This window comes from Halictus rubicundus, chromosome 5 (assembly GCF_050948215.1).
Source record: "Halictus rubicundus isolate RS-2024b chromosome 5, iyHalRubi1_principal, whole genome shotgun sequence".
Lineage (NCBI taxonomy): Eukaryota > Metazoa > Arthropoda > Insecta > Hymenoptera > Halictidae > Halictus > Halictus rubicundus.
Window position 1 is genome coordinate 13,187,405 of NC_135153.1, and position 16,404 is coordinate 13,203,808.

At 46.9% G+C, this 16,404-nt stretch overlaps 2 protein-coding genes across 7 annotated transcripts in view; both read right to left on the reverse strand.

Moving 5' to 3' along the window:
• Positions 1-1,898: 1,898 nt before the first annotated feature.
• LOC143354429 (uncharacterized) lies at positions 1,899-3,545 on the reverse strand. The gene has a single exon (XM_076788507.1). It carries the CDS (start codon positions 3,538-3,540, stop codon positions 3,100-3,102), a length of 441 nt encoding a protein of 146 aa, XP_076644622.1. The 5' UTR covers positions 3,541-3,545; the 3' UTR covers positions 1,899-3,099.
• A 108-nt stretch (positions 3,546-3,653) lies between these two features.
• The window catches only part of Chi (LIM domain-binding protein 2 Chi), a 195,062-nt gene continuing 182,311 nt past the window's right edge, over positions 3,654-16,404 (reverse strand). For 4 of the 6 annotated variants that reach the window (XM_076788486.1, XM_076788484.1, XM_076788482.1 and 1 more), the window contains 7 exons: positions 13,521-13,623; positions 11,462-11,634; positions 10,023-10,226; positions 6,799-6,931; positions 5,391-5,515; positions 4,444-4,686; positions 3,654-3,792 (listed from right to left, as the gene is read on the reverse strand). In XM_076788486.1, the coding sequence (XP_076644601.1) occupies positions 3,691-3,792; positions 4,444-4,686; positions 5,391-5,515; positions 6,799-6,931; positions 10,023-10,226; positions 11,462-11,634; positions 13,521-13,623 (1,083 nt within the window). In that variant the 3' untranslated portion in view covers positions 3,654-3,690. Of the gene's footprint in view, positions 3,793-4,075; positions 4,255-4,443; positions 4,687-5,390; positions 5,516-6,798; positions 6,932-10,022; positions 10,227-11,461; positions 11,635-13,520; positions 13,624-16,404 lie in introns of those variants that run through there. The other 2 variants (XM_076788481.1, XM_076788483.1) reach the window with 2 other exon arrangements.

Genomic DNA, 16,404 nt, shown 5'->3' on the forward strand with positions numbered 1-16,404 from the left:
CACGATCGATGCTGCGGAAAAAATCGTTCGAACTTCGATCTCGGTATGAGAGACGAGGAACGCGAAAGGGGACACATTCTGTTCGGGGAAACGGTGATCGCAATTGGTATTACGTGTTCGCGATCGGCAAGCAGAGCTCGTACCAACGTCGTGTTTTCCTGGTGACACCAGTCGAGGATGAGAGAAACTAATAAATATATTTATAGCTCTATATGCGTATGTATACAATAATATATACGTGTTACGTGTGATGTGATACGTGTCACGATACAACTAGGGCGATGTTCCTTCCTTACAATTACGATTTAACCGTTAGCTACCGAGCGACCACTTCGAAGTCCACGAGCAGGCTTTCCACGACTTCCGGAACCCGAAGAACGGTGTGCGGGGATGTGATAGGACGCTGTCCTGACTTCTTCGTGCTTGACAGTTCCGACGGGGGGATAGCCGGAAAGGAAAAAGGGGAACAGAGAAGAAACAAGAGAGAAGAAACCAAAAACGCGCGATGGCTGCTGTCGAAGATCGCATTCGACGACTCGAGGAAGTCTTGAGCCGCGTTCCCAGCTGACCAACCGAGACTCTTTCGCTTGGAAACGATCCGGATCGCTTTGAACTCGAACAGTTTCCTAGCTCGTTGCAAAATACTAAAAATTTCACGGAACTTCCGGAACAAAAGCAAACCGATTCTCGAGCGAAAATCGCGATCGTAAAAAACAATCAGATTTCTTCATTCTGGTAGATACAGATCGGTCAGATATTTAAAAAAGAAAAAGGAAAAAATTCGCAGATGGGAACGCAGCCAGGAGCACGCTTTCGAACCGCGGTCGTGTCAGTATAATGCCCCGAGAGCTTGGACAGCTAGAGGAGGAAAGAGAACACAACGAGTCACAAGGATTAATACGAAAAATAGGAACAAACGTATAAGCATACAATGAGGAACATATACATATATATATATCATGTACAAACGTAACGCGCAAGGAACTTCATACTAGAATGATTCTTCACAGTGTGTACGTAAAAATCGGTGCCGCGTCGACGTTTCCTCTGGGAAATCTATATACGTGTCTCTCTGCTTGTGTGCGTGTGGCTGTGTGAACGTGTCGGGGTGTGATGTCGCGTCGATATGGGAATTAGATCATCGCGCGCGATTCAACCCAATTGCTACCCTGCCCCGGATAGTATAGCTGGGCTACGCAAAAACCATCCGGGTCCGATGTTCTTCACGCGTCCACGAAGGAATCAAGTCGGCCCGTGGCAGTTTTCGCACGAACGACCGGGGCTGATCGATCTGTCTGGTAGCAAAAGGGTTAAAGTAATAGTCTAGAGACAGTTGAGAGAGTCCGGGGGACCGCGGCGGCGACCAAGACAGCATGATCGGTGCTGCTACCACGGTGGAAATCAGGAGAATCGGTCACACAATGAATCCGGACGTGGGTACGCGCTGTGCTAAGGGACTTTGGGCTGGTCCCAGGTGAAACGGGTCGTCGCTCGACCAATTGTCAGGCGAAAGACAATTCTCCGCCTGGTGTTCGCGATCGTCGACCGTCGGTAACAATGAGTAGCTCGCGAACATTACACTTTTCGTTACAGAGGGTTCAGAGTTCGAGGATTCAGTTCTTATCAATTACAGGACAATCGGGGCCTGTGCGTTGGCGTTCGATCGGGCTCCGCGCTTCGACATCCTCTTCGATTCCATTTGAGACGGTCCCGGTTCCCCTTGCACACCCACATCGATGTCTCTCTCTCTCTCTCTCTCTCTCTCTCTCTCTCTCTCTCTCACACACACTCTCTTTCATCCCTCATTCAACCCGAAACCCCCTCCCCACATTCGACACCTCGCACCCACGCTGATCTCTCTCGCATACGTTTGCACAATACGTCGTACTTACCATATACCTCTTACAATAACGTTTTTTTTTATATTCATTTATTCTATTAATTATATCAATACTGTTGACGGATAGAGATTCATTCACAGCTCGCACCAGAGCGAATGATCGTCTCTGCCGCAGCGCGTGGCGTTTTTTTACCGTTTTCTCGTTTCTTTTCCATCGCTCGCTCTTTCCCTTTCGCTCGGTCTTTCGCTATTGTTCGCATCTTGAAACCTCGATGTGTACACGAGCCCCCAACCCCCGTTCCCTCGAAAAGCCCTATTTTAACCCCCCTCCCCATACCCACCCCGCGAGATTGCGCGCGTTTTTTCACCGCCAGTCAATCCACCCCACCGTTCTCATTTGTGTTATTCGTTTCAATTATACTCTTTGTCCGTAGCACGCTCAAACCGCACAAATCGACGTGTCAATTACGTTCTGCGTTTTTTCTTTTAATTATTATTTTGTTTTATCACACGAGCTAAAAAAAAACGCCGGCTTCGTCCTCGTCGCCCCCACGGTGTCCCAGAGGAGCGGCGGCGTCTATGGTGCTTCTCGCTTCTATCTCCGGACCCTATTGTTCTGCCCCCGGGTCACAAATTCCATCGAGTCGGCTGTGATCCTTCAAGATCTCTTCCTGCCGCTGATCCTTCCCTGCCACGTGTCGTCGTCATCGTCGTCGTCCTCCAGCGGGTACGAGGATCGAGAGAACAGGAAAAAGAAAAAGAATCTTCGGCCTCGACGGTATGTCAAACGGGTTCTGTCACAGCACACGAGGAAAAAAGACCTTTCGGAATCGGGGAGCAAACATGGTCGGCAACCCATCGTCGAGAAACGCTTCGGAGACACACGCACACCAGACGCGCGCGCCAGTCTATCTCTCTCTTTCTCTCTCTCTTTCTTTCTCTCTCGCTTTCTCATTCATCCACTCTCACACAAGCATACTTTCTCTCTCTACACCTGTTTTCGTTATTCGTTTTTAAATTCCGAGCCGTGTCCGTGGTGGTGTCGTCGCGCGTGCAGTTCTCCCCGGAAGCAGCGGATGATGATGATGATGCTGATGATGATGATGATGATGATAATAATGATGATGATGGTGATAATAATGATGATGACCGTCGAGTGTCTCGATCCGATCCAGGTCCGAAGAAGAATTATCGGTTCTCGAGCAGCGGACATGTTTGTATTTGTCGTCTACGTCTTCGTCATCGTCGTCGATGCTATATCACTTGTGACCACGCTGGGCTAGGAAGTACTCGATCTGCTGCAGGCAGATCAGCTGCTGCATCAAGCTCTGCAGCGGGTCTTGGCCCTGAGATTGGGGTGCACCGGCTGCGGCGTGTTGCCCTTGCTGGAGCGGCTGCGTCATGCCTCCACCAGTAGGCTGAGTAGCCGGCGGCAGCATCGTGCCGGCTTGGCCCGACTGCTCGGCCAACAATTGTCGCTGGAGCTGTTGCGCTTGGTAGTGGGCCACCGCGACCAGCTCCGAGGATTCCATCCCCATGGAGGCCGCGGCGGCTGCTGCAGCCGCGGCGTGGCCTAGCTGCAATTGCTGGTGCTGCTGCTGCTGCGGATGATGATGGTGCTGATGATGCTGGTGCTGCTGGTGCTGGTGCTGATGGTCCGCCGGGTGGTGGCTCGGCAGGCCGGCTTGATGGCAGGCCATCGGGTGGTGCACGAGCCTACCGGCTGCTCCGGAGCCAGCCGAGGCCAAATAGGCGCCGGGGAGGTTAGGGTTCTCGCCCCGCTAGGGAGCCACGTTCTTGGGCCTGCGCCCCCGTCGCCCCCTGGTGGGGGGGCGCGGGGACTCCTGGCCTCACTGGCTCACCGCGGGGCTCTTCTTGTCTTGTTGCTGCTGACTGGCGTCCTGCGATCCCTGTACACCCCCTGACGCGCCTCCTTGTCCGCCTTGAACACCCTGCAACAGGGTCACACACGGTTCCCTTAGCACCTACGGTTTTTTGTTCGCGGTTCTATCTGTCGTCGGTCCTTCTATCGTGTCTCTGTTTTTGTCCATCCGACTCGAGCGGTTTTCTAGAGAGAGAGTATACACCCGGGCTGTCCAACTCGGGGGCGAGCGAATTCGGGCCCCTCCTTTTTATTTTTCTATTTATCACACACACACACGCTCCAGCCACGCTTAGCCGTGACCTCGTTTCTCGGCTCTGCGCTCGGAGGTTGTCTCAAACCTCTCGCTCTGGTTTATTTATTTATTTTTTTTTTATTTTTTTTTCTACTGTTGCTGTGGCTTTTCGAGTTCTAACGAAGTTCGTTTTCGTGCGCCAGCAACACGCCCACCCGTGGGACAGCACGGGTATACACCTATACGCCTAGCGAGGCCTTCGGATCTAGAGCTCTTTCAGGACACTGCTGGTATAGCCTGGAAAAGCAGAGCAGATCGTTTTTAACATCAGAAAAAAGGGGGCACACAAGAACAATCGAGAGCGAATTCGGGAGAACGAAGACAGTACGATTTTGTACTATCGACTATCTCTCTCTCCCTGCGAACACACCACCTACTCTGCTTGACCTAGCCACCAATCTAGGAGATAACTGAAGGATCAATTACCTGACTACCAGGTCCTCCCTGTGGCGGGCCGGGACCGCGGTCTGGTGGCCAAGAGTTGCCCGGGGTCGGCTCCGAATGGAACTGATGGGGGTGCGGGGGTGGTCCACCAGAGGTGTCGTGACTATGGGGGTCCAGACTGTTCGTCGCGTCGTATTGCGTGTTCTCCAACCTCGTGATTAACCGCTCGTCCTCCTCGCCGAAGTCGCCGCCCATCAGCGATGGTTCACCGACCACCATCACGTCCTGATTAGGAAAAAACTAATCGTTAGATTAACCTGGAAGCTTCAGATTCGAGATTTATGCAACTCTAAGGTCCAACGGGAGCGAGGGGGTCAAGCTGCTAGCTCTACTAGATTGAAAAGCGTTTACTTAGACGAGGTTCTCTGGATTGGGTGTGGTTAGGATGTCAGGCGTCTTGCCCCTTTGCCACTCAGTTCGTTTCCGTTCGGCAACTAAAGATCTCTGCAGGGTAACTGGGCTGCAGCTATTGTGGGGAGTTTGGGAGTTGGTACACAAATATGGAAGGCAGTTCTAGGTTCCAAAAAATATGGGACATACGCTCCCACCAGGAAGCAGGACTAATGGATTGAGCTGGAGCTTGACTTACGCAAAGCTGGCTAGAGTTTAAGCTAAAGTTTCCCTTAGAAATGGTCCGGATGATATGCTCTAGGTACACCCAGATCTATAATAGTCTAGGATGTCTAGAGTCTTTGAAGGTGGGAATATGAGGATTTCTAGACCGAATAGAGTTGGGTCAGAGGTCTACGAAGCTAGAACCTGATTTATGCAAAGCTGGCTATAGTTCGAGCTTAAGTTTAAAGATATGGTCTGGATATAGGTACACCTAGAGCTACACGTGGTTCAGAAGCTGCGAAGGGAGGAACATCAGGATTTCTAGACCTAGCAGAGTTGGGTCCGAGGTTTTAGGGTTGAAGGAGGGTGCTCACCTGCGACGCCAGAGAAAAATTAGGCCCTGGCGATCTCTTTTTGCTGGGCGCTGGTGGCGCGTTGTTGCCCGGGCCCGAGGTGCTTCCCTTCCTCTTTCTTCTTTTGCTAGCCGGCCTCTGGGACTCTGTAAGAACATGTCGGCGATGAGACGGTCGCACGCGCGCGGGCGTCACTAGCTGACGGATGCTAGCCATGTAGCAGCGCGCTAAGAAACTTCAGACCGCTACCCAGCATATTGGACCTTTCTCCACAATCAAAGGTCTCTGACACACACAAGCATGCATGCATCGGTGGACAGACAGAATAGAAAAATGGTAATAATGTACACGTCTCTATGAGAAAAAATGAACGGTCATCGTTCGCCATCAAAAGCTACTATAAGAAAAAAGAGCGCCCGCACTCACGTAATAGAATCTTTACAGAGAAACACGCATCGCATATTATTTACACGACTGTGATCCGATTTATGAGCGGCGGTTCGCTCGGTTCCATGATTTCGCTGACCTTCAAGAGGAGGAGGAGGAGGAAGAGGAGGAAGAGGAGGAAGAGGAGGAGAAGGAGAGCATGATTCGACGAGGGAAACACACACCGGAGGAACGGATAACGGTCGCGGAGGAAGGAACGACGACGGCTACGGCGCGGCGGCGGTTGGAACAGGAAACGCGGTGCACGTATACGCATGATAAAAACGATAGATAAAAGCCCAGCGAGAGAGAAGAAGCATGTGTGGAAGAGGTGGTGCACGCAACGCGTCGCCGATCCTTGCAAAAATCAAGGAATCGCGCTATCTAAGAAAGATCGCACGATCCCGGAATGGCGGCGGCAACGACGGCGGCTGCCCGAGCTTTTCGTGAGCGAACACAATCTTGCTTTTGCGAACGCTCTCGCGTGGCGCCGCCGACGAGGTCAGGGGATTTATTCACATGGGGGAAGAACCGTGGGGACGCAGGAACAGGGTGTGACCGCTGATCGGACTCCTACGACCTTGTAACAAACCATTCGTAACGCGAAACTTACGCCGAGACGAGCAGCAACGTTCTTCTAAGAGAAGTACTATCGATCGTTGCGACTCGACAAGGACACGAGTTTAACACGTTTGTTACTATCTGATGATCGACTAAACAGTTTTCGATTTGCACCATTTTTGAATTTGGCTCAATTGTGCTCAACGTGGAATCATGTCCAGTTTTGCTCTTCGTCACACCCTTCGAGTATTGCGGATCTGGATGGATTAGGAGGAAGGATGTTGCGGCCGTGGAAAGCGACTGGAACCGAGATTCATGACGCGACAACACGACGACGATTCTCCGTCGTTGGTCCCGATCAAAAACCAAATCCTGCGGTAGACTGGTCGGCCGTTTGGCTCCACTGGCTGGTGCTTCTCATGTAAAGCAACTGTTCGTCTACCTCTCTTACCCGGCGGGGCAACCATCCTCTGCCATTTCTGGAACAAGGTCGTCTTCAAGCAGTCCCGCGGTGACAACGCGTACGCCTTGTGCCTCGACATCAGCTCCTGCATCGGCTCCAAGATCACGCATAACTGGAATCATCAATAGATCACGGTCACTTACGATATCTGACACAGGTCAGGGGTCGACCTTCAACAGACCCTTGTGTCAATTTGTCACAATTTTCACGGACAATGAAGAAATATGCTTCGTTTTAACAGGTGGGAACGACGAGAAGAATCACGGGGAATCTTTGTGCAAAATAAAAATTGTTTGCATTAAGTGCAACATGTGAGAGCTAAATACAAATATATTTCATCGTTTAATTGCTGTTTTTAATTTATTTACTGCTTAAAATCCGCAGTCATAGCTTGAACTTATTTCATTTTGCCATAGGTGTTCATTCCCAATGGAGGAACTTATAGGAAAGATAAATACAGTGAATTCTCGACATATGTCAACAACACGGGTCTTGCCAGCGTCGTGTATCGTCCAGGAGACATACCCGAGCCGTGTTATGTTTACACTTCTCGACGTTCAAGGCCTCTCGAGTTACGGGGTATGCCCCGTGGTAGTGGGGATAATTCCGCGACGTTTATCATCCAGGCTTTGGCGACATATATAGAGAAGTCACCGTAATTGGTTCTGTTATATTGATTTTTTATCTTGTCAATGTGACAGCAAGGGACAGAGTAAGGAATGAGAGACAGGTGAGGATGAAAAGATAATTGTAGTACTATTATTTTCCTTAATTCTTGTTGATTATGCAAGAACATTACCGGTATCGCCTGTGTCTGATCATGACCGAATGATTCTACTTCTAACCTGACTTTCACAGTCAATACTTTTGGAAAACAAAGTATTGTTTGAATATAAATTGTACCCCCTATTTTCTGAACCCTCCATGTCTGATCATAGCTGGTCGATTCTACTTAAGATCTACTTAAGACCGAAGCCAATTTTCTCGAAATACAAAGTCTCATTTAAACAAACTTTCTTCTACATTTTCAACATACTTCTTTCTGTAAAATCATCCGATACTTTTCGAATTATTTTACCAGACAGGAGGCACCTTATAATTTGCAAAACGATTCGCAATACACCATTCGGGAATTAACAAAATTTTTCTGACGCTGGAGGAAGGACACGTCGACATTACCGAACGTATGGAATGTTGTAAAAAATGATCGACAGATATTATTCGGACCCGAGCAGTTAGATCAGCCTGTAGAATTGCGGAAAAACCGTGTGCACGCGGTCGGTCCGGGTCTCGCCTATCGATCACAATCGAAAATCGAAATCAAAGCCGAAAGAGTGTCGAGTACGGAGGGTTATTTAATGCGACACGACTTCGACGCGGAACTTACTCATGCTATTAATATGAAAATTATCGTATACGGCCGTGTACCGGTTGAAAATAAACTTGCTGAAATATATTCGGGCGGCGGCCGCAGCAACGCCGGTCGCGCGAGCTTCCCGGCAAATTAAATTCGGTTTACGTTTGCCTTGTAGTAAAACTGGGAATCCATTTTACATTATTATTACTATCATCATTAATAATAATAATAACAATAATTATATTATTATTATAGTAAGAGCGTTATATTCCGGCGGAGCCTTTGCATTATTACGATGACAATTAAAGTAATCGATGGCGCGTGATTGGATGATAGAAGGGAGCTAGACAGAGAGGGAGACAGAGAGAGAGAGAGAGAGAGAGAGAGAGAGAGAGGCTGCGGCGGGTGAAATTTTACGAAATTTCGGTTTTAATTAACGCCGCGTTAATATCGCTCGCGATTCCTGATCGATTCGCGGAGCCGTGTTCCGCGTTCGCAATTATTCGCCGCGGGAGCCAGGTCTCGAACCGAGTCGGAGAGAAAGAATTTTTCAAAAATGTCTACGAGGATTGCCGAGCTCGTAGAGGCGTTCTCGCGACAGCTTTCGATTAACGGACACAACAATCGTTTCAGCGAGCGGAGAGCAGCGACACGCGCGAGTGAAAGCGCTTCCGAGCGTGCAAAGAAGGTGGATCGTAACCCGGATACACGCGGCCGTACTTTCGCGAGCCGATCTCCGCGATTTCTGCGCGATTCCTGACCCGTCCAGCCCTTCACGTTCCCCGAGATCGTTCGATCTCCGATTCCACGTTCACCCATTCACCCTTTCCTCGCTGAATTATTTCTCCTCAACCCTTTGAATTTTTATTTGCCACCAACGCTTTAATTATCTCTCAGCCAAAGTCGCAAATCCAAAGGATATCTTTCGACTTCCATATTGTTCCGCATTGTGTCGAAGTGCATTACTTCCAGTACAATTTTCTCTATAAAATCATGCAAGATTCACATCCCATTCGGTCCCGGTATAAAAGTTATTATTGTTTAAATGGCCTCGGGGACCAGAATAGTTAAGTTAAGAGGTTGTTGAGATTGAAATAATCGCAATTTAAGATAAAAAAAACACATTATCTCCAGAATTAAATAATTCTGTAATAACTCTCCTATAAAGTTCAATATAAAAATTAAAAAGAAATTTTCTTAATGAAAAATTAATGTCGCTAAAATCTTTGCGAACAGCTAATTCCTCGATCTGCACTGCATCGCGTCGAACTCGAAAACAGCTACAAAGTTCGAGTCGTTCTCGCAACAAGCGCAAAAACAACAGGCTCGAAAAACGCAGGATTTTTTGTCGCGAATCACTCTGTGCAGCGAGGAATAAATGAAAGAAAATGAACCGTTTCTCTAGCGATCGAGTCTTCGATATCGACTCGCGTCACGTTGCAATCAGAGGATTTTTAATCCGCGGAAAAACGCGACGTAAAACGCGTAAAATTTCAGTAAACCGGCTCGCGTTAAAATACGATTCTACGTATAACGGATCGCCAAAAACGCATTAAAACAACATCGGAATGTATTACCGTTGTCTATGCGAGCAAACGTTCCCGTAATTTACAGGTGGTGGGAATTAAACAGGAACTTATGGCTCGTCGAGGGCTTGATTAAACTTCCCGCGCCAGTTTCCGAATTTATTGTTGCACGGATTTGCGCATCCGGTTTCGGAAAATATCGATGTCTATTGACAAAAGTCGCGGCGCAGAACTGCAGAGCGTGCGTGGTGATGGTGAGAGAAAGAGGGGGGGGGGGGAAAGGTGTTCTTGATGCGATAAAGACCGGAAACGTTACTCACCCTAAGGTAGTTCAGGGTGGAATTAGTGATACCCTGCCTGGTGATGTTCTTGCTGAGCTGCTCGAGCATCGTCGGGTCTTGTTGTATTCCGACCATGTTCCTAGGCACCAGCTCCTTGTGCGACCTCACCGACATGTGCCACGACTTTATCCTCATAAGGTCGTCGAAGGTGAATTCCAATATTAATCTACCCTCCGTGCATACCTGCGGGAGGAAGAACATTCAATCTGGCTGGTAAACTACGCCCGATACAAGTCGCGCCGCTAATTAACATGATCTCGGCCGCCGACGGAATATTACGTCTGCCCTCATTATGCCGAAACGCCCGAAACCCGGCGAAAAGCTCGCAGAAAGTCGCCTAAATGCTAAATTTCGCAAATACTCCTCTCGGCGACCGCTGTTGCGCAGATTAACCGTCACTCGCGCAGAGTGTGTGACCCTGCTAAACTATTAATCTGGTTACAGTTATTGCTTAACAATTTAGTCTATACTCAAAAGAATTTAAAAAATCAGCAACGTGGAACTCCACACGACTACTGTAAGTATTGCATTAATATCAATAAAGAAAGGGAACGCAACGCTATTTGCTTTATTTCTGGTGTAAAAATTAAAATTTTCTGGCTGTCTTTAACAGTGACCATTTTGACACTTATAATAATTGATTTGACGGGGCACTTTGTGTTCGGGGTTGTAGAGGCTCTTTCTATGGGATAGCTACCTTCAAATGTTTCTTCTTTTCTTTTTTTTTTGAGTAAAATACGCTCTTCGTTGGAAGTACTCTATTATTTTATCAGGCAGTTTATTATACGATTTTTAGCAACGCGTACTCCTTAAGCCGTCTTTAGTTGAAAACGAGGTTGGCGACTCTGTTAACTCAACAGCAACGATATTTAAACTTCCCTCCTTTAATAGGACGATACTATAAAAGGAACTTTTCTTATCTGCACGCTCCTTTAGCGAGAGCTTCGAATATTAATCGACTTTCTATAGGGAGGTTGAAAATGCCGAAAATTGAAAAATATTTTAAAGGATCCGAGAACCGTTTATTAAAATCAAGGGACGAAGCTGACCAGAAATAATAAAACTTTTTGGAAACAACCTCTTGCAATTAGAGAATAAAAAGAAATAGTTCGTCGATGATGAAGGATCGCGAAATTTAGATTTGACACCGTTTTTCGCGAGCCATGCGAGCTCACGTGGACTGTAAGGGAGTGGGAAACGATTCGGGGGATAATTCCGCGGCCCTTCGGTTATTAAATTCGAGCGGATCATAATGATCGGTGATTCGAAGGAGCGACGGGCTCGAGTGTTCTTGCAGCAGTCGGCGAGAGGAGAGGCCACTCGACAGTTTATCAGAGTTTCAATAACGCGAGGCCGCGAGAGAGAGAGAGAGAGAGAGAGAGAGAGAGAGAGAGAGAGTGTGTATGTTCAGCCCTTACCTTCGTGAACATCTGTTTCCCGTGATGCGTGACCATAACGCAGTGATCACAGTCGAGGGTTATGCTGGTATTGTGAAATGACTCCTTCGGGTGTTTCAAATTGTAGTAAAGTTCCGTCACTCCGCCCTCGAATATCGAGCGGAAGTACCTAGGTATTAACGTCCTGCCTATCGCTGTAAAATAGAAACATCGTTCGTTAGAGAGAAAAAAAAAATCGAAATTTGCTCCGAACGCCGCCGAGCAATCTCTTAAAAATACCGACAACGAACTTCGTTCGCGCGAGAACCTATCAAACTCCGATTGGTACATAACCACCCCCGTTTATAGCGAGTATAATAAATCTTTCGGTAATTACAATTGCCTAGCAGTACTCTAGGTAAAATCATCCCCGGAGGCACTGACTGCACCAGAATATTGCAAACTTCATATTCTTTCTTTTTTCAGTTCGGGCAAAACAATCTACGCCAATTTTGAAAAAATATTCTATGTAGAACCGCATCTATGGTAACACCGATCTGTACAAACTGTGGGCAATTGTTTCTACCAAAAAACTACCCCGACATACACGCAAATACATTTTTTTCCAGTTTCCAATTTCTGTGGAGTGTTCGACGCGTGTTGTCAGCCATCCTGTATCAAAGCACCCCGCAACGTGGAATAGTCGAGTCTTTCTAATTTATTGAAAATATTCCGTACAAAACCGGTTTTATCCGCGGCAACCATAGCCAACGTTTGTCTGTACAAAACAACCCCGTGATCTATAGAAGCTCTATGCAATTGTCTCTGTAGAAAACCACCCCTGTTTATACAAACCCCGTGCACCTCTTTCAATTTTCCAATTTCCCCTGAACGCACCATGCAAAGCCTCTCAATACAAATACTATCAAGTCTTTTGACATGTACCATTTCCTTAAACTGTTCACCACCGAGCCACCGGTATCTGCTAATAAATAAATTCACGCAGTGAACCAGTACGTCCACCTTTTTGAAAATGTTCCGCAGAGAACCTCCCCTGTCCGCAGACACGGTATTCAATTTTCCCTCCGCGCTGTAACAACCCCTAATTCGTAGATAGTCTACACAGTTCTTTCAGAATCAGCCCAATTTACCGGGCTCGGCAAGCTCTCTTTCAAATTTCCAATTTCCCCGGAACATCTACGCGAATCCGCCCCACCCTGTAAGTCGGTGCCGATACAATCAAATTCACAACCTGCCTCAACCCCTTCGCAATATTCTACCACCCCCGAATCTGCATAAGCCCGTGAATTTTTTTCGTTGTACAAACCAACCGGCCCGGCCGGGTACAAGTATTCCAGCGAATTTTCCACCGGCAAGAAAACCGCCGAATTTTCTCGTCAAAGCGTGGAAATACTTTTCCGGCGGACTATTACCGGACAATCGGGGGGATTCATTAAAACCGATGCAGCGTGCGCCGGTGCAGCGCAGCAGCTATACGCGCGCTGGCTGTGTCGGTGCAGACCGGAAGCGGACGAAGAGAGAGAAAACGTCGATAATGACACGGTGGATGGATAAACGAGAAGGGAAAGAGAGACAGAGAGAGAGAGAGAGAGAGAGAGAGAGAGAGAGAGAGAGAGAGAGAGAGAGAGAGAGAGCTGGTGTGCTGTGCGCCGCGGATATAATGATAACGACGGTTTTCCACGATCGGAAAATTCTATATTCAAGGACGTCGAGCGAGCGGGTTTTCTAGTATAGCCTAGCTAGCTAGCTAGGCTCCTCGCTCGCGGCGCATCTTATTGCATCGGTAATGTGCATCGCGGAGAGCTGTCGTTCGGGCAGGGACGACGACAGCGACGGCGATGCGACATGACATGTAATCACGTTGTTACCGTGCATTCAGCGTCGCGAACGGAGAGGAGAACGCATTAAAATCCGCCGGCTGCAAAATTGCTCCGCGGTGGCACGTAATTATTTCGAATGCCCGCTCCACGCTCGCGCTCGTAAATATCCGCCTGCACCGAATCCCGACCCTCTCTCTCCCTTTTTCATTCTCTTTCTCTGGTTTTCCACCCGAAAAAAAGGGTTCCTGGGACGTGCTTACTGTATCTCTTGGGACCATCCTCCAGGCAGAACGTGAGGGTGAGTGTAGCGTCGTCCTCGAAGAACTCGGTCGCGAAGGCGTCCCACCAGAGGTTGTCGCTCTCCTGCAATGAAAAAGATCGTAATTAGTATCGCGAAGTGTCTTCACAATTGTTTAGGTGCTAATTTTATACCGAATCTGCCGAGTATTCACTCTCGTACGAGGTGAAACTAGACGTCAAACTACGACCCCTGAAAGTATTCGGTCACTCCGAAAAGTCGCATAATTTAATTAAAATTGAAACAAATAGATTTTCTGACATGTCGGAAAAAACAGTTTGCTGAATAACAATATTTTGAAAAAATTGGTATCGGTCGAATTGAAAAGAAAAAGGTAAAAGTCGATTTTTTAAATAACTTAGTTGATGACAACAAATGGCAACAAATTGACTATTGCCTACGTTTAATGTATCAACAGTAACTCTTTTTATGGACCGGTCACTTTGACCACGCACGGCAGGAACAGGTATACAAGAAGTGTCGGTAGGATTAGTGTTAAAACTGAGTCCACCCACATATCAAAAAATCTCAGCTCGTTTGGTTCAATTTTAATTCGATTATTTATTCGATCATTAACTCTTAAGCACGACGCGCTCGTCCGCAACTCCATCTCCCAGGTACGGCGCACTTGTCCGCAACTCTGTGTCCCAGGGACGGCGCGCCTGGCCGCGGATGGCACAAAAGCCACTATAGTGGCGTTATCGTTCGAACTGATGCTTTCCACGGAAGCCACTATAGTGGCGTTACCGTTCGAACTGATGCTTCCCACGGAAGCTACAGTGCTTAAGAGGTTAATTAGTTCGATTTCCTAAAAATGGCGAAATTGAGTTTACTTAAACTTTTGATAATTTTCGTGGACGCTCAGGTATATTCTAAGAATCACTTCTGCCAGAAACATGAAGCGAATTTTTGTCTCGCAACGCTCTTTCCGTTTCCCTAGCCTAAAACGTTGCACAGATATGCACAACTTCATCGATAGCAGCGTGAGTCAATTGTGGCGATCAAGGTAGTGACGTTCTTGCGATCCGCAAACACTTGTCTGTAACGCGAGACCCGCGGCGTTCTTTTGCAAACGGCTTCATGCTACATCCTACTTCACTCTATACTTCCGGTCGGAATCGCACACGATTGTTGGTAATCCATTGTCGCGAAAACGTTTCACTTTTTCCAGGAAGCTCTCCTATTTCCGAAGCAGCGCGAGGAAATCATCGACGGACAGCGAATTTTATGAGAAAACCGAGTAGGAGAAATTTTTTCAACTGTTACACCGGGATTCTTATGTGCAATAAAAATTGTCTTCACGAATCGCAAGAAACATTCATTTTTTCTCGGAAAAATCCTAATGAGTTGGAAATGAAACAAGAGGATCTTCAAATTCTTTAACACTGGATTTACTAGATTTACCCGTCAAAACGGCGGGTCCCCAATCGTGTAATTTACGACTATTAAGAGTGCAGTTATTCAATTATTAAGAAGATTTATTCAATAGATTTATTTCTTTCAGCACATATTTAAAAAAAAAGCCGAAAATCTAAATAAATGCATTTTTGTTATTTTCATAAAGCAACTGAGAATACTTTCAGTGCCACGGTAAACCTAGTGTTTTAGTGTTTAAAATCTGCAGACTAGGATATATCCAGAAAATTCTTAAACAAAAAAGGAAGCTTCTATTTAGTTCCTATGGCCTGCAATTTATGGAGACGATTTTTGTTTTGCATACAAATCCAAAATAATCAATTCTCCCCAAAGAAATCCATCTTCCCGGAGAAATCGAAACGCGTGGGGGATGTAATTACAGGTACAGGTGGGAGAGAGAGAGAGGGAGGGAGGGAGGGAGAGAGAGAGAGAGAGAGAGAGAGAGAGAGAGAGAGAGAGAGAGAAAGACAGAGGAATCGGCCACCGATTCCGAATGAAGCAGCATCGCAATTGTCTCTAATAATGACCGATATTGCGAGCGAGCTCGGCCCGCTCGAGCGTGAACCGTTTGCACCGTCGCAACTGTGTCGCCTCCCCCGCCATATTTGTATTATTCTACCTGGCGAGTACGTGCACGTATATGTCTCTCTAGTTCTGCGTACGTGTACACCGCACACAGAGCTATATATATATATGTAATATATAGGCATACGTGTATATATGCATATATCGGTGTTCGTCGCGGCATGAATATTTATAGCGTCGATACGGGACGCTTGAAATTTTTACGTCGTAACGCGGATCGTCACGTCGTAAAAGCTCGATGGACAATAGACAACGCACTGGGACCGATAAGCTTCCTCCGATATTTTTTCGTGGACGTCGGAAGCTTCGAATCCGACCTCGACGTCCATCCCGCGACCTCTGCTATCCGAATCAATGAGAAGATCGACGTTCGGATATCGGAACAGCTGATTCTGTCCGTTTTTTCAAGGTAATTAATAGACTGCGGATGTTTATAGAATTTTCAATTTTTCTAGGCAGATTTTAGGAAAGCGGAAACAAATAAAATCTAATTTTCAGCGGTAGTAGTAGAAATAAATAAAAATCCTACCAAATTCTGAGGAATTTTGTATTATAGCATTTTTTGAAAATTTTCAGGAATGCATAAAGATCCGCAGTCTAGTAATTAAGTATGTATCTTTTTGGGGAAGAGAGCCGCTCGTTTGCTGAACGAATTATCTGCCATGTTCACTCGGAATCGTACTTTCTAAAGTTTCTGTAAACTAGTATTTTAAATTGCAATTAGAATTATTTTAAATAATATAACACTGCTGTGTTTTGCGCTTGGGTCAAATCTATTTATTGCGAATCGATTTCGTTTCGATAATTATGCAGAAGGAAATACGAGTAGTTCGGACAGTAGAGCG

Bases quoted from the DNA above. Each gene is read 5' to 3' on its own strand.
- LOC143354429 (XM_076788507.1), bottom strand. From the start codon at position 3,540: ATGGCCTGCCATCAAGCCGGCCTGCCGAGCCACCACCCGGCGGACCAT.